This window comes from Vidua macroura, chromosome 1 (assembly GCF_024509145.1).
Source record: "Vidua macroura isolate BioBank_ID:100142 chromosome 1, ASM2450914v1, whole genome shotgun sequence".
Classification (NCBI taxonomy): Eukaryota; Metazoa; Chordata; class Aves; order Passeriformes; family Viduidae; genus Vidua; species Vidua macroura.
The window spans coordinates 89,292,601-89,317,548 of NC_071571.1; the positions used below are offsets into that span (position 1 = coordinate 89,292,601).

The window sequence follows — 24,948 nt, forward strand, 5'->3', positions numbered from 1 at the left end:
GTACATACTGATTAGCCTAAGGCTAATATTTATGCTAAATAAGGGCATAATCCTAAGTAAGTCTCTGCACTGTTCCCTCTCAGAGACAATGGGTCCTCACTCAATGCTCTGGAAGACTGTGCTTTTCTGGAAAAGCACCTGCTGTGTTTAGTCAATCCAGCAGCCATAAATCTCTTTTACTGCACAAGTACAAATTAACTATGCTTGCCCAGGTAAAAATAATTTATATTTAAAGAAGTAGCATTTTTAGGAGCGAATAGTCTTTCTAACTCAATGAAGGATAAACTCCATACACACACAAAATTTTCATCTAGAAGGCTGCTTTGAAGTTGAGCCACCTAAACTGTATTATTTTCTGGTGCTAAAACTCTGCTTTCAAAGAACATACATTGTAAATGACAGAAAAATCCATGTTTACTTCCAACACAGTCAGCTAAAATCTCATTCTTCAACAATGAACATATTATGGCAGGAGTAGGTTAGAGATAAACTAAATTGAATACAGTGTAATTATATATAATTGTAATTGTAATGGTAATTATTTTTCTTAATTTGCGTCTTTATCAAATGTGGCTGAGGAAATATTTATAATGTAATTGTTATGCACACTGGAAGAATCATAATTCACACTGTAAATACAGAGCGTTCTCTGAAGCTTTTCTTAAGAGTGAAGTATAATCAGGGGATTGCAAAACAAAACCAGAAAAAACAATGGAGTGAAAACAGAATAATGAGCCAACAGTTCCTTAGAATAATCTTACAAGGAAGATCATAAAAATGTAATTTATAAAAAACCCTGCAAAACAGTCACACTTAGTCTGAATGTTGACATTTTCTACCCATGCAGGGTTTCTGCAAACAGGATTATTACTGATGCATCTCATATATGCCAAGGAGGTCTTATTCTCTTAGGATGCTGCTATAAGGCAATGCTAAAAGGGAGAAGACAAACTTTGAACTTTTCAGTCATAAAGAAATTCTCATTTTAAATGGTAATCAAATTGCAGGATCAAAAGGATTCAGGGTTTTATCACTCCATTGACTATATTTTTCCTGCAATCAGGGAAGTAATTGAAATAAAAATATTAAGACATAAAGTTGGAAATAGTACAAGGTAACACTGTCTTCTCGGATCTGCAGAGAGACTGCAAGAAGACCCAGGAGGGACCTCAGCTTCCAAATCTAATTGGGGCTGTAGATATATACATCATTAAACAAATAAAGAAAACACAACAGACACCATGCCTCACTGATTTTTAGTTGCCTGAGGTTGCAGAACCAAGTTCATCTTTGAATGTAAGATGGTGTCTAAAAATCTAAATACATGGAAATTAAAAAAATAAAAATCATAGATCTAAATACTACTGCTCACTATTTTTTTTTCTTCCTTTTAGGATTAGGGTTTGTTCAGCAGTATCTTATAAAGGAGATTATCTTTCTTTTACTGTGCAATTTAGCTTAAGTCATGCAAAGAGTGTTTAAAATTATTTTTTCCCTTTTTTTTTTTCTGCAAACTGAAACAGATGCCAAATATATTTTCTCCTATGGAAATCTGAAAAATTGTACTGCCATTGCTTTACGTTTTCCTGCAGACCAGTAATGCATATAGTGATTATATCACCATGGGTTGTCAAATCACTGTGGTATATAAAGCCATAAAGTCTCTGTTGCAATTGATAACTATATGTTTCAGTAAAAATGAAGTTATACTGTTATTTCTTTCAAATTTAAGAACCAGATTTTATCCCCTCCAATAGGGTTGTTCTCTAGAAATTAAACATTGTTAGAATTCTGGTTTTGACTTAGAGAGAAGTGGACAAGGAGCAGAGGATAAGTGTCTGGATGTCTGTATTTTCAGTGGAGGACCAGCAAACACTGTCTGATTTAATCTGTCTAAAGCTTGTCATGTAAGTTTTCTAAAAAGAGGTAAACAGATTTCCCAGCTGTAGTGCCTGGTCCCATAAATAAGGTTACTTCAACTCACAAGTCTTGCCTCACATGCATTTTAGACACTGTGACTAGAACTCCTCCCATGTCCTTGGAGTGTCAGGGGCAAGAATTTGGCTGAACACTTCTAATTACAGCACTATGCACTACCTGGACCACAGAAGCAGGCTTAAAACTTGCTCCTCCACTTGTGAAAAGGGAAGAGATGTGTTCAGTTTTGGGGTTTTCCCTCTTCCCTAAATGAAAACTTTGTATTAGAGGATTTTTCATGTATTTAGCTTTAGAATAGAAATTGAACAGACACAAGAACGATCCTGGAATAATGTTTAAATATTCTTGTATTAATGCTTAAAAAAATAGCAGTGTATGCCTGGAAAGTTAGTAGTTTGAAATGAAGTGATTAATCAGCTATTATTTGAGACATTGTTAAGATTCACATATTTTATTCTCAGGGCAGCATCACCCAGACTTTCTGGATCACAAAGAGTCCTAAAAGCATCAAGCCACTACCAGTTCACAGAGTTGATACACTGATATTTTCTTTAACATCAAGTTCTTCTGATGTTTTCAAACCTTTTTTCTATAGCTATAATCAACAAGCACCTCAGCACAGCCCAGAGAAAAGGTGAGGAGACTTGGCTTCTATTTTTACCTTCTGTACAGTTAAGCCTACAGACATGGCAGGGCAAATCATCCAGCAAGATTAAAAATAGTTAGGAAGAGGCTATTGTAGCTATTGCTCATCCTCTGATGGTGCACACTGATCAGTCTTGTTTGCCAGGTCACTGCCTCAGACACAGTTTGGCCAGACAGAATTCAAAAGCAAAGGATGTAAGACAAGGCTTATGCACAGAGAACCATGTGGAATTGAGAAATTAACCTGTCATGAGACAGAGGGTCCCACTTCTCTGGTACTCTAAGTATTAGCTACAGTTTTGGCTTTCTGGTAGTCTTGGAAAGAATGAGTTCTGAATGTAAGATGGAGGAAGAAATACTTGTTGTGCAATATGCTGTATCCATCCCTATGGCTTAGACTGTCTTTGGCAAGTAGTTCAATGAAAAAGCTAGTGGCCTGCTCTCCTTGTTTGTGTGTATATAGTTTTCCTTTCCATACATGTCATTTGCACCTGGAAAATGAGTTGTGAGTGCAATTTGCAGACATAAATATGATGAATATTCTTCCTCCACCCCCTTCAGGACATCCACACAAAAGCAAGGTTCACAGGCTTGTCAAGTATTTTTACATCTTTTATTTGGCCACTATAGATTAAATAACGTCTGTGAATGAACCTCATATGATATTTAATGATTATTGGGCCTTCCTTGATAAATTTTTTGTGTACCCGAGGAAAAAATAATTCAGAAATGTTAAATTAATGGATTATTAATTGTTAGCTTGGGAAAGCAGCAGAGATAAGAAAAGTTTACTTAAGATGTTCTGCTGAGAATTCTTATGATCATATAAATTTCTAACATTCCTGAAGCTACTTAAACAGCTGAAGGTAGATCTCCTTGGTTGTTATTACTGCTTCATTAACTACAAAATGGCTTCAAGATTCACATTCCCACCTTTAGACCACAATTTAAATAAACCAGGCTAGGATAAGAAATCTTTATCTTTGACTCACAGTTCTGATTGCCAAGCATTTGTGTTCATCAGACTAGAAGGGAGATTAAATGAGAACTTATTCCATCCATCCTGCATGAAAGAAGTATGTGTAAATTCACATTTTCTTGCACAGGGAAAACTGAAATAGACCCTATATTTGCTATACTTCAACCTTAGTTATACTCCAAGTTTGATTTGTCAAATAATCTGAATTTCTGAAAATTTCATATAGTTTATCTTAAAAGGTGCACATCCACTAAGGTGTGCACAGTATCACTTTTAGGATTTGGTGACAATGTTAATAGTGGGAAGGCATTAGAGAAATTTTTAGGGAACACAAAATTAATATATCTACAGTCCTATGCATAGTTCAAATGAACAAAGCCTGGAGGTGGGTTTATGCTGTGGACATTAATCTTCATACACTTTATTCCATAGTAGAAGGATTTACAGAAAATATTTAGGACGTCTGTTACAAACTGGCACACTAACAATTTTGAAGACTATTCTCCTTTACCAAGAGAAGAATAGTAAAATTTGATTAACATTTTTTATAGAAGCTGAACACATTAATATGTCTTCACATAACTGAAGGTAAAATTTTGGCTGGAGGTAAAATTTTACAGCAGTTTCATTCATAATGTTTACCTGTGCTCTGCTGTGGACTTACATAAGCAGCACAAGATAAAGAATACAAACTAGAAAATGACAAAGGAACTCAACTTTCTTGAAGATGAAATAATGTTATTAAGCTAAATAACATGATTCATTATATCTTACTGTTTAAAACATTATGCATGCCCTTACCAAGTTTTGCTTAGCAACACCACAGCATCTAGTCCCCATTAAAATTTAAAATTACACCTTGCACTTCTGTGTATAAAACTCCTTGTAAATCCCCCCAATTGGTATCAGAGAACAGGAAGAGTTACAGCTGCATGAATTTGTCACATGGAGAATATACACTTACATGCAGTCAAAGTTTGGAGGGAGGAATTCTTCCATGTTTATTTGTCTACTGGTGAGTCTACTATGGTTTTGGGTTATGTAGGCCCTTATATATATATACTCATATACATAAAATGGTAAATTATTTAGAAAAATCAGGTGCACAGTCCTGCTTATTTTTGTTTTAATTTAAACGTCACATTAAATGCCAGGAGTAATTCTTATGAACAGTTAGAGAGGGGATCTTCCTGTTCATCACCAATTGTGCAGCAATCTGCCTAGGAAAATCACCTAGAAATGTCTAGATAGAGAATCAGTGAGATCCATGTACTTTCTAAAAATCGATTCACTTGATTAAAATTGACTAAATTTGGCATAAGGAATGTAACCAAAGGTCTCCTGTTGAATTGGGCCAACAGCCCTCCACACAGCAGTTCTGTCACTCTCCTCCCAGACAACTTATGCTATTCACATTTACTGTGCCATGTCTTTGAATGCATGCAAAGGCTCTTCCTAAAATTTTATCACAACAGAGCATAACCTTTCTGGGGTGACATGTACTGTCCTAGCAAAGAGCCATAAAGTATCTGATGTATAAAACCTTATTTGGAAAGATTTCTGCCACACAGAGCTGTGATTTGAACTATACTAGAAAAATGTTTATAGTTGAAATTATTAGCGATAACTTGGTGTCTACATATTGGTGTTTCGCAGTGAAGGATGGGCTGTGCAGGGCATCTGCTCTTCAATAGAGCCCTCTGCTTTTCCATATCTTTATAAATTAATAGGATGAAGGACTGGAGGGGATACTAAGCAAGTTGATAGGTGACAAAAAAATCAGAAGGAAATGTTGACTCCCATGAAGACAGGGAGGCCCTGCAGAGAAATCTCAGCAAATTAGAGGACTGGGCAATCACCAACTGTATGAAGTTCAAAAATCCAGGAAAGTGCTAGATTCGACACTGGACATGGGACAACCCTGGATGTAGAAACAGACTGGGGAATGAGCTGCTGGAGAGCAGTGCCATGGAAAAGCACCTGGGGGTCCTGATCAATGGCAAATTGACCATGAGTCAGCAGTGCCCTGGCAGCCAGGAGGGCCAAGTGTGTCCTGGAGGGCATCAGGCATAGCATCACCAGCCAGGCAAGGGAGGCAATTGTCCTGCCCTGCTCTGCACTGGGGCAGCCTCACACTGAATTCTGTGTGCACTTTTGGGCAAAAAAATATTAAAAAAGACATCAAGCTTTTTGAGACCGTCCAAATGATGGCAACAAAGATGGTGAAGAGCTTGGAGGGGAAGCCGAATGAGAAGCAGCTGTGGTCACTTGGTCTGTTCAGCCTGGAGGAGACTGAGGGGAGACCTCAATGCAGTCTGCAACTTCTTTGTGGGGGAAGAGGAGGGGCAGACACTGATCTCTTCTCTGTGGTGATCAGTGACAGGACCCAAGGGAATGGCCTGAAGTTGTGTCAGGGGAGGTTTAGGTTGGGTATGAGGAAAAGGCTCTTCACCCAGAGGGTGGCTGGGCACTGGTACAGGCTCCCCAGGGGAGTGGTCACAGCATCAAGGCTGCCTGAGTTCAAGAAGCATTTGGACAATGTTCTCAAGCACACGTGTGACAAGGCCAGGAGATGGACTTGATGATTCTTGTGGGTCACTTCCAACTCAGCATATTGTGATTCTGTGATTTCTTATATGTATACACATGCTTTACTTAATTGGATAAAAGCTCATGCAAGGTTTAGCATTTATCTTTCTTAAGACAAAGTCAAAAAATCTGGGGCTAACAATAACTCTGGCTATTTATTTTGAAACTGTCTTTCTAAACTAACCCATCATGATAAAACACAGAAAAATGTATATATAGAAAACCCAAGACCTAGACCTAAATATGGTATGACATGAACAACAACCTTTTTTAATTCTGATGAAAACTTCAAAGCAGTTGCCTTCATTCATATACTGACAGCAAAAAACTCAAAACAAATATACTTTATTTTCTGAGAAGGGTTAACTGGGTTCCTGTTACTTGGCATCAATTTATTGAATTGTTTAAGAGGACAGACTTTGCTAGATCTGTCATTGACAAAATCATCACACCATTTTCCCCACTTAAACTGGTCATATATTAGTGTAACTAACTTAAGATCAATCAAGACACTTCTAATATAAAGCCAAAATGAGTGATAAGAAGAGTTATATTCATAGTAACCACTTTTTAGAAGTGAATGTTATGGAGAAAATCCTTGCAATCTATATTGTTGAGCTTAAGACTGTTGGCATCAGCAACAATTAAGAAAAAAAGAAAGGGCCACTTCAGACTACAACTGAAAACATAATGGTAAAATGTCTGCCATAAAGTATGAAATAGGAGATACAATTAATTCTTTTAGAATAAATATTTTCCCTGCTGTAATCTAAAACTTTTTATCATTAGATTCACTAAAAATAAAGCTGTTACAATCATTTGACTCAGTTATTAGGCCACAGCAGATGTTACTTGATAATATAAATGCATAGATATTAAAAAAGTAGATTATTATAATGCTAGAGAATCCCTCTGAATTTTTTTAATTGAACATGAACAGACACAAATGTGACAGCCAAGTGTTTAATCTGTGTATTTCCATTTTTGGAAAATGTTGCTTATATGTGAAAGTTAAGAAAGACTGTAAAACCCCTTTTTCTCAAGAGCATCAATATTTTCCTTTTTCTTCTAAATTAAATCTGTTTGAGAAGCCTGTAGATGTTTCTTTCACGGGTTCCCAAGAGTACAACTGCCAGATGCACTCTTGCATATATTTGACTAGTAAGAAGATGAAAAAAAGAGCCTAGACCAAACCCGTGCTTGTACTTGTAATCATCAAATACTAGGTTGAGTGGTGTCATCTAAACAAGAAAACTACTCTGTTTCTACATATCTCTTTTTTACCACTAGGAAGGTAGTGAACACTAAGCTTTCTTAAAAAGTAGCTCCCTGTAGTTTAGCTATAAATAAAATATAAAGTAATATGGGTATCAAATAAGAAGCCACATACTCTCAGTCACTAAATTTAAGATAGTTCTGTAGATTTTCTGCTATAAACAGACAAACCTTTATGGCATTTCAGCTTGCTCTCTTGCATTCTGATGTCATTTAGACTAGAAAAAACATTATTTTCTTAAATGATAAGACATTTCCGATGTTACTGACAAGAATAAGTCTGAATAAGAATACCATTCCAAAAATATTTTAGAAGCATGATTCTGAGTGGAAGGAATTCACCAAACCAGAAAAAAAAAAATCAGTGAAGGTGAAGATCTTTTTCAAAAGATCAAATCTGCAATTGCTACATGATATGCCGCATGGAGGTGTCTCACTCTCCTTTGTGGGAGCCTTTACAGTGAGTTCATAGATCAAAAAGGATCCATTCACATCATGCTGAAACCCACTGATTTTTAGTCCCTTCTTGCTGGGCAAGCAAGAAATGGGCAAATAAAATAAGCAAGAATGATTAATATCAATTCATGACATTACATGTACTAGTACTTTATAGTAGAGGACATGTTTCATCATTCATGGTCAGGCATTTCCTGACTTAACCTTAGCAGCAGCTTCTATTAGAGTATACTTCTTCATTGTATAATGATTATTTCCATTAAGAACAAAATGTTAAAGGAAACTACCTTGTCCCATCCCATTTTGGAAAAACTAAATTTGGATGGCATTCAGTCAGTGATTTTAATTGCCATGCCTTCCTCTGCCCACTGTCCACAAAAAAAGAATAAACTAAATCCATACAGCTAGTATGAGGACAGGAACTGTTGCATCCTGGGTTTGGGCTCAGATTAGGGGTTCTGATCTTTGTTAATCTGCCCATTCTGTGTACCCTTGTGCATCCCCTGGGTTTCCCCCCCCCATGGTGGTCAGCCCCAGGCTGCCTGCCATTGGAGTTTCCCCTGTCACTCTTGTAACCACTCCCTGCCAACTCCTGAGGATTCCGTGCTCGTCACCCCATCCCCACGGTCCCACTCGCCCGAAGCCCCGTGTCTACTCCTGCCATGTTCCTCTTGGTTGCTGTGGCGCACGTCACTGCCACAGCGTCTGTGTTCATTGGACAGAGGGCTCCCATCCTCCCCTGTCCCACCCTTATGTCCTTCCGCTGCTCCCCAGCCTCGCCGCCAGATTCGTCCACGCGAGGTTGGGAGTGGGCTGCAGCTTCTCCATAAAGCATCCAGTGGCCAATAAAGCATCCAGCCACCACATGGATGGATTTGGACGTTTTCCCTGCCTTTTCATTTCTTCCCTCGCGCTGACGGCAACGCGCGGCCAGCCCACCCCGGGACGCACAGCAGAAGTGCCCGGAAGTAGCGGCAAGCACCGGTCCCGACGAGAAGCTGAGGCGCCCAAGCCGGGCGCTCGGGAGCCGACCGGGGCCGAGAAAAGTAACACACTGCTGCTAGAAACTGCTGTGAGAAGGGAGAATATAAGTATTTCTTAAAAGTTTTGCTTCCAAAAGGATCCATACAGAAATACACCAATGCAATTAGCATAAACTTATTGACTTAAAGTATAAGCTGATGCCTCAGCTAAAGGTCAAGAAGTTTTTGAACCAGAGACTGACTGAAATAAACATGCTTCAGTCCTTTTTTGAATTGGAGAACAGGTTCCCCTCCCCACAATTTTCACTGCTGTGCATTACTCTTTTTAAAACCCAACACAGTACTATCTCCTATGTCTAAGAGTTGTTTCAAAAGAAAAATGACACAACTGTTGAAACCAAGACGGTTCAAAATGCAGGGTTTGTGCAGCCAGACAACCTTACTCCCAGGGTGTGTGTCTCTGAAGAGGCACCCCTGGTCTGTCATGGAGCTGCACTTGCAAAGGCAACAGCTCACCATCAGCCCTAGCAAATGGATTGGTGTGGGGCTCAGAGTCTTAGTTACTTTGCTCTACCTGGACACTGAGAAGGCCATGTGGCATTCAGCTCTCATCCACACATGGGAAATTAAACTACATCTTCACAGCTGTGAGCATGCATGTGTATGAGTCTTGAATCCACCTGGGTGTCCTATTCTGCAATGCAAAGACCACCCAGCTGGCAGAAGGACTGGGTGGCATGGTAGCCATGCACAGCAGGATCCTGCAGTTTGGAGCCATTTACTCACCAAAACAGAAAATCTGTGGAAATCACAGATTACAATTGCTGCTTGGAAGCCCATGATGGCAGCATCCATGCAGTAGACATGCCAGGAGCTTTGGCACATACTGAAGGGAAAGGCCCTCATCCAAAGCTCATGACAGCTTCCAACAGGCCAACACCACTCATTTGTGGGTCAGAGACACATGAGGAGACAGAGACATTGAGCCACATTTCTTGGATTTCCCCATCTGCTCCTAACATTCCAAGCCCTCCCCATCCTGCCTGAAGGAGCCCCCTCATGTGGATGGGTCAGCTCCCAGAGCAGATTTGCCTCCCCACATGCAGAGCTGCCACCCTCGCAGCAGCAACCTCACATCACCATATCTGGGGCTTGGGGCTGGCACCCTTACAGACACATTGCTTCAACTTTTCCTCCATTTTTGCCATCTCTATTCTGCTTGTTCTTATTTCTATTAGCTCACACCTTTCTCCTGCCCACATTATCTCATGTTTTAAAAAGTTGCAAAATAGAAAATATAAATACCTTGTCATAGTCATGTCCTGCCCTGATGACCTTCCTCCTTAGGAAGGAAAATAGAAACACACGCGCACACACACACATGAAAACCACTCTTCCTTCCCTGTTCTCCTCAAAAGGTTAGAGAAAGCAGTAATGACTTTCATGGGGTAGGAAGGAAGATGTGAGAAGGATTCCTTCCTGTTTGAGAGGTTCTGAAGAGGTACAGGGACATGCTCTTTGCAGGACCAGACCTGTGGACAGTACAAGCTTCTGCCCTGACTCGGTGCTTTCTGCACATCTCAGGCTGCACCACGGTCAAATGAGACTGAACTCACTCCAAAGAAGCCAATAAAGTTTCAGCAGCCAAATCAGAACAACTTCAGTGTCGCTTTGGAAAGTATTTAAGTGCACACACACATGCCAGAAGATTCAGAGCACATAAAAACTAGGTTAAAATAATGTTAAATATCTAAATTGACCCCCTGATAGCAGTTACAGCTCTTCCATATGTCTGCCTTAGCTCATGCTTTTGTCTCTGAGACTTCAGGAGTCAAATAAAGAGCATTATACTAATTATATACTATACTGGGGAGTATTTACAGCAATTCCTGTTATTAAGAACTGCCTGAGGTAAAAAGAGAGAGAAAAAGCTTTAATTCCTGCACTTTGAAGTAAATCAATCCCTTACCATTAATTAAATACAACTTGTATATTGTAAATTCTGTCTGGGTCAAAAAGCCAATTTCACCTTTTACATCCAATATCATGACATTTTAAGTACAGTACAAATGGCAAAGAAAAAAATGTGGTTTTTTATGCCAAACAAGTTATCATTACATATACTCATATATCAAACAGGCTGATCAATCACAAATGTAAAATCTACAAAGCATAACTAAAAATGTGCAATAAATTTATCAGGAGAAAAACAATTCTGTAAAGTCATAATAGCTGGTGCTAGAAATTCACAAAGCATTTTAGAGAAGTATTAGAGAAAAGATTTGATTCTAAATTTGAGCACAAGAACTCCATAGGGTAAAACTATGTTATGCCACCTTGTTCAAAGATACATCCTGATTCAAGCAAAAATTTTACTGTATTTGATCAAAGGCAAAATCAAATTCTGATATAAACCACAATTTCTTTTTTCCTTGCTATCACCTCTAAACACTTTATATTTTAACAAAAATGCAATTCACAACGAGCTCTACATTTTTCTTTTTAAAAAATGAATGTGCTGTAGCTCTCTAGCAGTTTATAAGGTTTATTTCATAAATCAGTAATTTGGTTTCATTCATACAGTGGGATGGAGTTTCCCAACAATACAGATTAGTGCTTGCTGTGATTTACATGTGCCTCTCTGTGGTAGGCATGTGGCTACACTGGGCCCATGATTTCTACTGGCTTCCACTGGCACTTGCAAAACAAAAGATGAAATGTGGTTAGTTGGATCAGCCTACTTCCAAGTAAGAGAATCTATGGTACAGTTAAAAAATTCTACGTATTTCCAGGTTTTATTGACTTCATTATGCTAAACATTTCTAAAAAGCATGCAAGATCCTCTACCTTCCCTGCCTGAGGAAAACACCTCCTTCTGTATTTGTTTCCATACTGTAGATTGCACCCTGGTACTTGGACACTCCAGGAGTGTGCAAATAAATAGAGGTGGGGCTGGCTGACTAACAGAAGCCACCTCTGCCAACTGTATTGCCTCTTCAAAGTTTTACCTATATTATTGCTTCTGTTTGGGTGACTACCGACTAATCCAAGTCAACAAACATCTTTCTGGTTGTCTGGTTGTGCTCTACAAGCATTTATCAGGTGCACTGCTTCCAGTTTATCCCAGATTCAACAATTTAAGGTGAATCCCATGGTCAATCAAGATCAAAAGTGATCCCCTCAGGATAGCATTTGGGTCACTGATGTACAATTTTCAGTTTATTCTGACTATGCCGGGGAATGAAACAACTTCAGTATTGAACAAAAAATATCACCTGGAGGATTAGACTGCAAAATGACACACAAATGCCTTCCTAATGGTGTCAAAAAAATGAGCAAAACTTTCCATTGCATCAAATACTGAAGAATTTGGCTGGCTGCAGTGATGGCTGGCAGAAAAACACAGCAAATGTCAACTGCCACCTGGAATGTCCTGAGAGGTAACAAAACAGACTGCATGAAGCTTGCCAGCAGATACTTACACTTCAGCAGAGAAGGGAAAGAGTAAGTGGTTACTTGAACATCCTTACAGTTACCCTTTTATTTTTCCACAGCTCTTGATTTGAAAAACTATAGTTATAAAAGTCCAAGTTATAAAAGTTGTCAGAATTAAATTCTATCAGTTAAATGAAACGACTTTGCCTTTCAGACACACGGAACAGCTGAGTGAGAGTCCTATGCAGTTTTTCTCAATGACCTCTGACCTCTCATCTCTGCAGGACAGGGTGGCAGTGGGAGCTGAGAGAAGGAAGAGACTTATTCACTGTCTTGATCCATGTTCAGGCTTACAAGTCCCTGCCAGGAGCTGCAACAGGTATGCCAGGTGCAGAAGCCATTCTCATAGTGCAAACACCCATTAGAAATTAGATGAAGATCCCGTCACTTCCGAAGTACCTAATCTGAAATCTATCACTGCTATTTGAAAGGGAGCTTGTTTAGGAAATTCTCCCATAAGTGGCCCTGGTTGGAGATCTCTAAACATCACAAAAATGCAGAAGTAGCATAGCAAAATGCTTAAACAAAATGTGTTTTTGACAGGGTGATACTTCAGTCCACTTACCACATTAAAGTAATCATGGGCAGATGGCCAGAGTCCTCATGTGTGGAGCCAACAAGCATGTGCCAGACTCCAAGGTGAGCTTGCACTTGACTGTGCTCTTCTCAGCTCAGTCCAGGCCCGCACATAAAGACTGTGCTCTTCACAGCACATGTTTCTATACATGTGCGTATGTTTCTATATTCCTTCCTAAGGAGGAAGGTCATCAGGGCAGGAAATGACTATGACAAGGTATTTATGTTTTCTATTTTGCAACTTTTTAAAACATGAGATAATGTGGGCAGGAGAAAGGTGTGAGCTAATAGAAATAAGAACAAGCAGGCCCTAGGTGATTTCTCAGCACTGTGAAGAGCTTTGATGGAATAAGCCAGCACCTGTCAGAATATTCTTTCTTTCTAGGCTGACAGAAACAATCACACTAAAGAGATTGCTTCAAGCAGATCAGCTTTATTTGCCAAAGGATTGTCAAGCTGCTGCACACCCATCACCCAGGCTCAGGATTTTGTCTTAACTCCAGCCTCCAGCTCTTGGGACTCTAGTTTTCATCCCTAGCTTTCTGCCTCTATTTTCCTTCTTGCTTGCCTTCTTGCTTCCTTCCCTTCCCCTCAGGACACACAAACCCAGAATGCAATAGAGGACCCAAACCATGTCAGTATACACTGCATAAGCATGCACAGAGTTATCCCAGAGATCTCTAGCCACAGCACCAAGAATAAAGAAACCTGCTGTGGCTAAGTACAATGCATAACAGACTACAAAAGTGTGGGTGCTGCTTTGGGATTTTCAAATTATTCAAGCAAGAGACAAGAGTCACTAAAATCATCAGGGACAAAGTCATGTCATCTGATTTCCAAAGCTTTTGAAAACACATTTGGAAATGAACAACATACAACACCTAATGCACTAGATATTTCACACTGCTAGACTAAGATGCAGATACCCAATTTACAGATAACACAATGCTCCTTTTCCCTTAGTCATAAATTCCAGGACGATCAGATTCTGAATAGCATTCCCAGATACAAAAAAAAAATAGGGCAGATGATGAATATTTTATCGCTGAATTCTTGCTATCCATAATCATATTATTTTATTATCTCATGCTGTGCAAAAAAAAAAAAAAAAAAAAAAAAAAAGGGAAATGAGGCTAGATTTGTGAATGATAATAGTAATTTGTCAAGCTGTTTGATACAAGGATGAAAATACAATAAACATGATTTTAAAAGTTGAGATGGGAAGATTGGCTACTGACACGAAATGGGAAAACATGGAAGTGATTTAAGGGTATTAAAGAAATGTAAAAGAGACTGCGGTACATTAATTTATATAGCAGGAACAACAAAATAAGGTACAAGGAACACTAGCAAAAGCTGTATCTATTAAGAAAAATGGCAACCATTTTGACAGTCTTGGGAAGGAAAGATGGATAAGCTGTATCCCGTTACATGTTTCCACTTAAGTTTCACCTTGACTTCGAACAAGCTATTTTCTTTGTACACCACTCTTGGATTATGTGTGAATGGGGAATACCTTCTGCTAGTGGCACTCAGGCACATATATTCAAATCCCCTTTTCCAATGACATTTTCTAGAGTTCAAGTTTCCTTCTGAATCACCACATGAAATGACATGTTTCAGTGCATTCAAACCGAATACTAATCACACACTGTAAAGAAGCATTTTAAAAAAAGAACAAAATTAAAAATAAAACCTTTTGGAATTACAAAGACACATCTGAAGAGACAATACAGATGCAGCTTGGGAGAGGTAAACAAAATCAATCACAGAAGCATGGAGGCTGGAAAGGACCCCTGAGAATCTCAAATCCAACCTCTAGCACAAAGCATGTCCAGCTGGAGCAGATTGCTCAGGGCTTTCACCAGTTGGGTTTGGATGCCTGCAAGGTCAGAGGTTCCTTACTGCAATATAGCAAGGATAAAACCTGACTAGATCTGCTGTTCATGTGACAAATAATGACCCAGGTATTTCAGCACTAGCAAAGACATGGAAACGTGGCCCACAGATAAGGTAATCCTATTAACTCTAGCCATGGTGACCTGGCATTTCATTTGAAGTGTAGTAGTTCTGTTCCTAACTGCTTTGCCTGTATTTTATTATCAGGAGAACACTTTAAAAACTTTAAAACATATCAAAGCAAAACCCATAGCAGCTGAGGGAAAAAAAAAAAAAAAAAACAACCAAAAAGCTGATATCGTTTGAATCACATTGATTGAGAATGTCAATGCAACATGTTGTTTTTACTCTTCAGGAAAGTCCTCCTCATTCCTGACCTACGTTTGAAAACGTCAAGCGTCTCCAGGTAGAACTTTAAGTCTCCACAGTTCATGAGAAATTATGGACCCCATCAGTAATGCCCTAAACATGAACTTTTAAATATTGGCTTTTCAAATAACAACCAAAGGATCAGATGATGCCAAGTATAAATATTGACCTATGAACAATGACTTAGATTGTCTGCATGACACTTTGGTATTTAACGGGAACTAGTATCCAGCTGTCAGTTTTGATTATTTTAGTTTTAATCCCTCATACCAAGATTACACATTGTGTACCTAGCCTTCGAAGTCAATTTCCTTTGTTTCTAACTCTGTAGTAGAAGACGGTTAAAGCAGGCCCTTCTTCTGAACTCAGTAAAAAAGCCCTTGAAACAGTGGGAGCCTCAGATACATGAAAGGTTTATAATTAGTCAACTTCTGAAAACTCTTGAAAAAGATATCAGAAATAGAGCACCCCTCCAGGTTCCCACATGCCTTTCCCTTTCTAATTAAAGAAAGCAGAACCGAGATCTAAAACAAATTTCAGATATTTTCATCTGCTATTCAATCTCAGGAGTCATGTATCAATTACCTCTAGAAAAGCTGCTTGGAAACTAGAGCCTGCCCAGGTGAAATTAAAGGGAGTTTTATCCTTGGCTTTCAGATGATGCAGGAGCACCCTGGGATCCCATGATTTCTATGCCCTGTTATCCTGAATTTCAGTGAGACTTGCACTTCAAAGCCTTTTGGGTTTGAAAAATCAGAAACAGAGGTCCAAATGACAATGTTTCCCTGTTCTTTTTATTTCTATATTAAAAGATTAAGTGGACATTCGCTGTACCAACATCCAATTCAGAAATAATGGTCTCGTCTGGCAAGAGCCAGGTGAATGCAGCCAGGCTCTGCATTTACCAGTCCAGAACCAGAATCCCTAAGCAGCATTCAGAGCACACACCCAGAAGAGGTGCAAACACCTCAAGCATCATTTTGCACACAGTGAAAGGTCAGATATTCACATAATGGGAGATTCAGGGCATCATGCTTCTGAATACACATCCATAAACAATTGAAAGGAATGAAGGGCTTTTTCTACCATTTCCCCTTTTTACCTCTAGCCTCTCCTAAGGGCTATAATTTTATATATATCTATTTATCAGTATGTATTTCAAATGTGTTAGAATACTGTGGGATAAAGCCCTGGAAGAAAGAGTGAGGCAAGAGAGCTGGTTAAGATTCCAGGGTCATCTATTGCAAGCTTAGGAATGATGCATCTTAATAAAGAGAAAGTCAGGCAAAAATGCCAGAAGGCCTGCATGGATAACAAGGAGCCTCTGAACAAACCAAAACACAGAAAGGAAGCTTGCAGGGGGTGGAAGCAAAACCAGATAACTTGGGAGGAATACAGAGGGGTTGTCTGAGCTGCTAGGCATCAGGCTAGGAAAGGTAGAACCCTGAGAGAATTAAATTTGGACAGGAACATCAAAGGAAACAAGAAAGATTGTACATTGGTAGTAAAAGGAAGACTAGGGAAAATGTGGGCTCTTTCCAGAAGGGATCAGGACACCTGGTTACCCAGGATATGGAGAACGTTTACTTTTTGCCTCTGTCTTGACCGGCAAGTGCTCCAGCCACACTGCCCAAGTCAGAATGAAAAGGCAAGAACTGGAGGAATGAGGCAAACTGTAGGAAAAGAACAGGTTTGAGACCATCCAAGGAACCAGAAGGTGACCAAGTCCATGCCATCTGATGAGATGCATCTGTGGGTCCTGAAGGAACTGGTGGATGAAATAGCTAAGCCACTTTCCATTGTATTTGAGAAGTCATGGCGGTCACGTGAAGTTCCCACTGACTGGAACCCCCACTTTTAAAAAGGGAGGAAAGGAAGACCTGGGGAGCTACATGTTGGTTAGTCTCACCTTGGTGCCCAGCCAGAACACGGAGCAATCATCCTGGAAATTATGCTAAGGCCCATGTTAAATAAGAAGGTGATTTCTGCCAGCCAACATGGTTTCAGCAAGGGCAAACCAAGTCCGACATATTTGGTGGCCTATTACGATGGCGCTACAGCATTGGTGAATAAGGGACAAGCAAGTGACATCATCTACCTGGACTTGTGGAAAGCACTTGACACTGTCTTGCATGACAGCCTTGCTCCTAAACTGAACAGGCATGGGTTTCACAGATGAGCCACTCAGTGGATGAGTGGATGGATTGGCTGGATGCTGACATGCAAAGAACTGCCACCAATGGCTTGATGTCCAAGTGGAGACCAACGACAGGAGGCGTTCCTCAGGAGTTGACACTGGGACTGGTGCTGCTCAGTCTTTGTCAGTGACGAAGGCAGTGGAATTGAGTGCAGCCTCAGCAAGTTTGCCAGTGTCACCAAGCAGTGTGGTGCAGTTGATACACTGGAGGGAAGGGATGCCAGAGGGCCCTTGGCAGGCTTGAGAGGTGGACCTGTGTGAGTATCATAAATCTCAACAATGCCATGTAAAATAATGCCCAGCACACGGGTCAGGCCAATCCCAAACACAAATATAGGCTGGGTGGAGAATGAACTGACATCAGCCCTGGGGAGAAGGACTTGGATGTGTTGATTGATGAGAAGCTCAACATGACACAGCAAAGAGTGTGGTGCAGCCCAGAAACCCAACCATGTCCTGGGATTCATCCAAAGCAGCATGGCCAGCAGGTTGAGGAGGGGATTCTGCTCCTCTGCTCTGCTCTCATGAGACCCTACCTGGAGTGCTGCACCCAGCTCTGAGGCACTCAACATAGGAAGGAAATACAACTGTTTGAGTGAGTCCAGAAGAGGGTCATGAAAATGCTCAGAGGACTGGAGTACCTTTCTTACAGAGACAGGCTGAGAGAATTGGGGTTGTTCAGCATGGAAAAGAGAAGGTTCGGGGAAGATCTTACAGCAGTCTCCCTGTACCTGAAGGAGGCCTAAAAGAGAACTGGAGAGACTTTTTACAAGGGTGTATAAAGGACAGGAAGAAGTGAAATTCAAACAGAAAGGGGTAAGGTTTAGATTAGATATGAGGAAGAATTTTTTTACTGTGAGAGTAGCAAGGCACTGGAAAGGTTGCTCAGAGAAGTTTCTCGATGTCTCATCCCTGCAAGTGTTCAAGGCCAGGCTGGATGGGCCTCTGAGTAATCTAGTCTAGAGGAATGTGTCTGGGCCCACAGCAGGGGGCTTGGAACTAGATGACCTTTCTTGGAACTAGATGATCCCTTCCAACACAAACTGTTCTATGATCCTGTAATGAAATGGTGATCTCTAGCATTTCCTTTGTGCAGATGTGAGACAGAAAGACCTTCAACTGCATTTATGAAAGTTGCTGACATGAAGGAGAGGGGCAGAGAGACCAAGCATCACTAAGAGTGGCACTTCAGTGTGTTCAGGAACTGGTGAAGCTTACCTTATTGCCCTGCATTTTCTTATGTGTGGATGTTTGACCCTCTTTAGGCGTCCACTATTTTCTGGAGGAGAGCTTCAGAGCTACTTCAGAACCTCAGCCAAGGAGTAAGAGCACCACAAGCATTTATTGTAGGTAATGTATTTTACTGATCTTGTAATTCTGATAAAGTTTGTCTTGAGGGTAAAGCATTGCACATTTCCAGTGAAATACATAGAACTAACTTGGCAATTTCACTGAGGGTAGTTACACTGTGTGGTCAACCTTGGCCTGGCTGCTTTGGGTGCAGAGTTTCAAAAACAAATCAAGTTTCCACTGAGGTACCTTAAATACAAATTAAAAAATGCATGGATTGACCTTTATGTCACTAAATGAAGCCTTATATTTTTAGCAGTTTTGGCAAACTAGATCAGAAGAGGAAGGTAGATATTTCAGATTATGTTTTTTAGATAGGAAAAAGGAATAGTAATACAAGCTGAGTCAGATGTGAGATACCTATCCAACTGCATAAAAAGAACAGGCACCACAGCCCAGTGCATATGCCAAGCCTGAGACATTTTTCTGATGCAAACAGTATCAGCAAAAAATCCTGTTTTGTTAAACAAAGCCTTACCTTTCTGCTATGGATTTCCTGGGGAAATAAAATTCCTCTCCTGCGAGGTAGGCAGCTGCAGTTCCACCTCCGAAATAGGTTTTCCTCAAGAGGGGAGCAATCCTGTTGTTTACCAATAATGCTCCTAAACCAGTTGGGAATCCAAAGATTTTATAGAATGAGATGGGGATAAAGTCAGCTTGGTGAACTCCCAGGTCTAATGGAGAACTGCTCACGTACGAGGCTGCATCTAGTAGAACAAACCACTTCCCTGGTAGTTTGATGGGGCAGAGTCTTCCAGATTTTATGTCCTGTATCCAAGAAAGGGGATATTTGGTACCAGAAAAATTGCTCTGAGCTGGGTAAGAGAATAGATGAGGTGTTGTGCAGTTTTGTTCTTCAGCTGGCAACCTGCTTTTTGCTAACAAAATTTCTTTTGGTTTTATTGGAACAGACAAGACATTCATTGAAGCAGTTATGCCCCTCATACCAACCACAGATGTGTGGCTGTCAGTTAGGTAACAAAATCGACTGCTGGGTTGCTTTGTGCCTTCAGGTATCCAAGGGAATGATTCTGCTATCAGTTTAAGTGCAGCTGTGCATCCAGATGTGAAAATGATGGTGTAATCCTCAGCAGTAGTGTGAAAGTGTTGCAATATTCTGAAAAATGAAAAGAAAAATATTCATTTATTTTCTGATTTTTCTCTTTTATTGATGTATGATATATTTTGGTTTTCCTCACCGTAAGTTCTACTCTGACATCAGATATGTATAGAAGTAGCCAAGTTTTGCCAAACAGTACAATAAACTTCAACAAGGGTACCTGAATCATTCTGCCCACAAGAGACTCTTTTCAGTGTTGAAGTGAACGTGGCTGTGCTCTTAAGAAGCTAATTTGCCTGGCTCCAAATAGAATGGCCAGTCTGGTCCCTCAGTGGCATCAGAATCAAGCCTGCATATAATTAAAATCACACTGTCCTTCAGAGAGACCAGTTTTATTTGCAGAATATGAGGGTTTTCAGTCTACAAAATATTTAGAGCAAACAGAATATGTTTAAGTTAAGATAATCTACTTAAATAGTGGGCATCCAAATTAAGGGTCACAGTATTCAACAGGGAAACAGCTTTGCTCCTTGCTTAAGTTATTAACAATAGAAACAGAAGGCAGCAAGAAGAAACCACATATTTCCATGGGCCTTATGCACATAAGGCTGTAATCTCTGTACTCCACAAAGGTAGCCCAAACCAGAAGAAATCTGATGTTTTCCAATGAGCCAGACTATGAAAAGCAAACTGGTCTCTGGAGGCATGTCTGTGCTACAAATTCTTTGAAGTCTTTACAGCACCTTGTTGGCTCTAAAGTACCTTCTGTGAACACCATCTAACACAGCTTGTGGTACCCATGCTAGGTTGTGCATCTACTACAGTTTTGCAGTGTGCAAGATGAGTCCTTTCAGAGGTTGAGGAACAGCTTCAATTCAGTCACCTTTCTTACCTTTTTCACCTGAGGGACTTTCTCTGAATTAACTTTATAAAACTAATATAAACAGAAAATGGAACAAACATCTGAGAGACATCAACTTCAGTGATTAAAGTAGAGCAAAGAAAATTGAACCAGAGCATACATGTTACTGCTCAGAAATGCTCTCTAAGCAGCTGGCTTTCTGATCTGTGGAATTCCAAGATAAATATCAGCATTTAAAGTCTATGAACTCTGGTTTCCAATGTGCGTCATTAAAAGTTTGCTGTTTTATACAAGAGGATATTCCCTTGCTAGAAGAGGCAGAAAATGAAGATTGAGGTGTATTTAAATATAAGTTGCACAAAAGATAAGTGACAAATTCAAGTTAAAAATCCTGAAACATAAGATAGTGGTGAAATTCCTTAAAATTTAATTCATCCAGTTTGAAACACAAATGCTACAGGCAAAGGATTTTAGAGCTGGGTAGTGGGTGCAGCAGTCAAATATTAAACACTGGAAAAGAAACAATGGCAAAAGCCTTGATGATTTGCACTAAAAAACTACCCTAAAAAGGCCCACTGAAATGATATTATGAATACTTTTCTCAGTTGAAGAAAACTCTTATGGTACTGGGAAGTACAGGATCCAACAGATGGATTCATAGGCCCAAATGAGACTTGACTTTCTTCAGAACTTAAATTTTTGAAAACTGATGCAAATGGTAGATATTTTTTGTCTTCTGGAAAGGAAGAAAAAACTGCAACTGTTATGAAAAAGCAGGTCTTGGAGTTAGGCTTTAAAAATTCCAAGAAACCATTCTAAAGAATTAGTAAGAATCTTTCTGAAACAGACTTGCCAGGGGATAGTTGCTGCAAGCATTCACAGCCCTGGACATAATTTTTGAAGACCGTCTTCATAGAAACAAAATTTTCCATTAGAGTTTAGAAACCCTGTTAGGGCTGAAGACAGGAACAATCACAGATGTTTTTGTATTGGGTATTGAGCTGCCAGCCTGCCTCATTCATGGCTGTGACCTGCTCTCTCTGGTCACTGAATCACTCCCCCTTTCCCCCTGCACAGAGCTGTGCAGCCTTTCCCTCCACCACCTGCTTTGCAGCCTGGAGCACGTGTATGTCATATAGGACACCTGAGTGAAGGAACTGAAACCCTTAACCCAGCTAGCTCCAGGGCTAACACTCAGAACCATGCTCAGAATTTCAGTCCTGATATCATTCTGCCTTTATTCTTCTTTCCTTGCATTTACCTAGATACAGAAAAGGTGGAAAGCAGAAAAAGCAAGAGTCCCAATTTCATCTTCAGGGACATAGAAGGAAAGCATTACACCTCTGTTTCTAGGGGAAAGGAATGGTGGAAAGTGGATTAGAAAGGAGGTTGGGTCTTTGTGGTTATGGGCATAATTTTTTATGTATTATCTGATGTGGCTTATTTTTGTACGCTCTACAGTCATATAGGATAGATTTTGGAATCATCACACTGATATAAACAAAACTGCAAAAAGGTTGTGCAATTCCAAGAAAATCAACAACAACAAAGTATCCAACTTGGTCCATTTTTACCTCTGTGAGCTGTAGGACAAGTTATGTATTCACATGTATGTGTACACACAGAATACATTTTGAGCTAAAAAACTTGGTGATAGGAGCAAATTCTTAATATGTAACATCTTTTCATAAGAGTCAGCTGACAAGGGCAACAACAAAAAGCAAGCTGAAGGCTATTATCGAGTCTGCTCCTCTTTTACTCTCAATAATTTCTCTGTTCTCCTCTCCACTTAACCTCTTTGTGCCACACAGGCTCAATACAAGGTGAGACACATTGGGTAAAAAGCGAAATTTTGCATAAGAATAGCACCTGGAGCTCTCAATTGGAATGGTACTTGCTTAGCACAGTACTTAATCTGACCAAAAGACTATAAATGACTATAGCTGGAATGCAAAAATGGTGGAATGGGATTTAACAACCGGATGCTGTCATCCAACCAGGAATATCACAGCCAGTGAGTACTTTTATTAAACGCTTTCAGAATTCTACAAAACAATAAATACTATTTTGGATTGTTTAGGCTCACAAATAGTGACAGCTCTATGTTTAATTTATAAATGAGTGAGACAAAGCTCATTGGTATTTTAACTATATTTAGTTTTAATTCATTCAAATTCAGAAATAGCAGAACAGTTCTGAAATAAAATCTCTGACACAACACTGATGTATTATCCATTCAGTTCAGTACCAAAAATTGACTTTCACATGAAAAAAGTCAAGATTTAAGGTTAATTTTCAGAAGTCTCCAAATAAATTAAAGGCTTTTTTTTTAAAGCTATTTCAGTTCCTAGAGCTAGAGAAATCACCAACTTATATTTCTAATTTACTTAGATAGGAAATAGATTCTTTTGTGAGTCAAATTAGCTACCTATTGAATTTTGAGTCTCCAAATGCCTTATAAAATTGCTATGACACCAGTACTTGCAAAAGAGGTGGAATTTTTCAGGTCAGACTTACATTTCGATTTAACTATTTCTAACCTTGAAAAGAAAAATAAATAAATAAAGCAATAGCAACGAGTTCAGGGAATTTTCTTCCCCAGAATGACTTCTGACATGCAGACCAGAAAAGCTGCAAGAACCTCAGAATAAGGTTTATATAATGAATATCACAAACTCTTGAACTAGAGCAGCACTGCCATGATAAAACCCAAGTACTCAGGGATAGAAAACTGCAATACGTCTCAATGACTTCTGCAGCCCACAGCCCTCCATCCTCTATTTTGACATGGATATTGGGGAGCACTGGCTATTACACAGAAAATTCCTAATGCTGCCTGTCTTTGTGCAAGACATTCCCCATTACAGTGAAACACAGTACACCTTTATTACACTCCAGAAAGATTTATAGCCATATATAAGGTCGCCGTTGGCAGCAGGACTAAAGACTTGCAGTAGAAAACTGATAACTTGATCTACTACAGCTGACAGCTGCAAAGAGCAGTAGCATTTTATAGTATTACATATTCCCATTTTTCAAAGGACTCTTTGGAGGAAACGACTAAGAGTGTAATTGTGTCATGAAACCTATGGATATCACTGTGCCATCAGTTGCAAGATGGCAAAAGGCTAAGGAACCAGTCCCTCACTGCCAGGCTGGCAAGATGAGGGAGGAGGCTGCAAGCTCCATCTTTGCAGGATAATGAAAGCCCACCACGAGCAGCCACCTCTTCTCCTTGTCCTGTCAATGTCACCAGGAGCACAGATCATGACACCCGTTCAGAGACAAGGCACTGAAAATGCCCTCAACTTGACCACACTTCCCTGTGTGTGTTTGTATTCTGAGACCTCTCTGTTGGCTGGTGTTTAATCATTTTTAAAAATTGCCACGAAACTTTATAATCAAGTCATATATTTAGATGGCATATTGGTATTATCTTATTTATCTAACCCAAAAGCCCAAACTAATAGTTTAATTAGAATTATCATTCCACAGTGCCACTGGCAGCTCTGCAGAAGGTAAAGGATACTATTTTTTTCAGCTACTTTATGGACACAGTGAGAGCCAAAGTTAGACAAGAGAGGTGTTCTCCAAAGCTGCTGCCTGGCTGCCCTTCCCTCATGCAAGAAGCCCCAAGTTCCTCCTTGACATCAGCTCTTTGTAGCTCCCAGCAGGTCAGTAGCAAAGAAAGTTATTCCCATGCTACATCATTTCCATTACCACCTCTCAAAATTCAGCTGATTGACATGGCTTTTCTTCCATGCTGCTAGGCTTAAAATAATTCTAAAATATGTTTTACATCAATTTCTTTCTATTCAAACCTACCTTTTGAAAATAGCTGCAAAAAGCTGAAAAGCAACTTATATTGTTAGATTTTCTTCCCTCCAATACTTTAATTCCAATTGATGAAAACATTTCTATCTCTAGTTGACAATATCAAAATATGGTCAGGGAGTTTGTGGTTTATATGCTTTGTATTTGTATTCACAATTTTATTTAGATTGTATGGGTTTTCATAAATATGAGTACAATGATTCTCTAGTCAGTAGCTGATCTATATTAAAAAAACCCTTATAAAAATTTACATATGGCCATTTTAAAGGCGATTTAGACTGAAAGACAGAAGCATAGTTGCCTAATCAAGTTTAGGTAGCACTTCATAAAGGAAACTTTTCAGCTGCACATTTACATCTAAAATTTTGTTTACTTTAGCATTTTTTCAGAATAATGCTACATTCCCCATTTATTAATCAAGAGTCAGATGCAGCTAGCAAA

The 24,948-nt window shown here is 39.6% G+C and overlaps 1 protein-coding gene across 1 annotated transcript in view; it reads right to left on the reverse strand.

The window, feature by feature from the left end:
* MOCOS (molybdenum cofactor sulfurase) overlaps window positions 1–24,948 on the reverse strand; it is a 212,421-nt gene that overhangs the window by 106,958 nt on the left and 80,515 nt on the right. Inside the window, exon 4 of the mRNA XM_053993714.1 lies at window positions 19,230–19,868. Coding sequence (XP_053849689.1) covers window positions 19,230–19,868 — 639 coding nt within the window. The remainder of the gene's footprint in view (window positions 1–19,229; window positions 19,869–24,948) is intronic.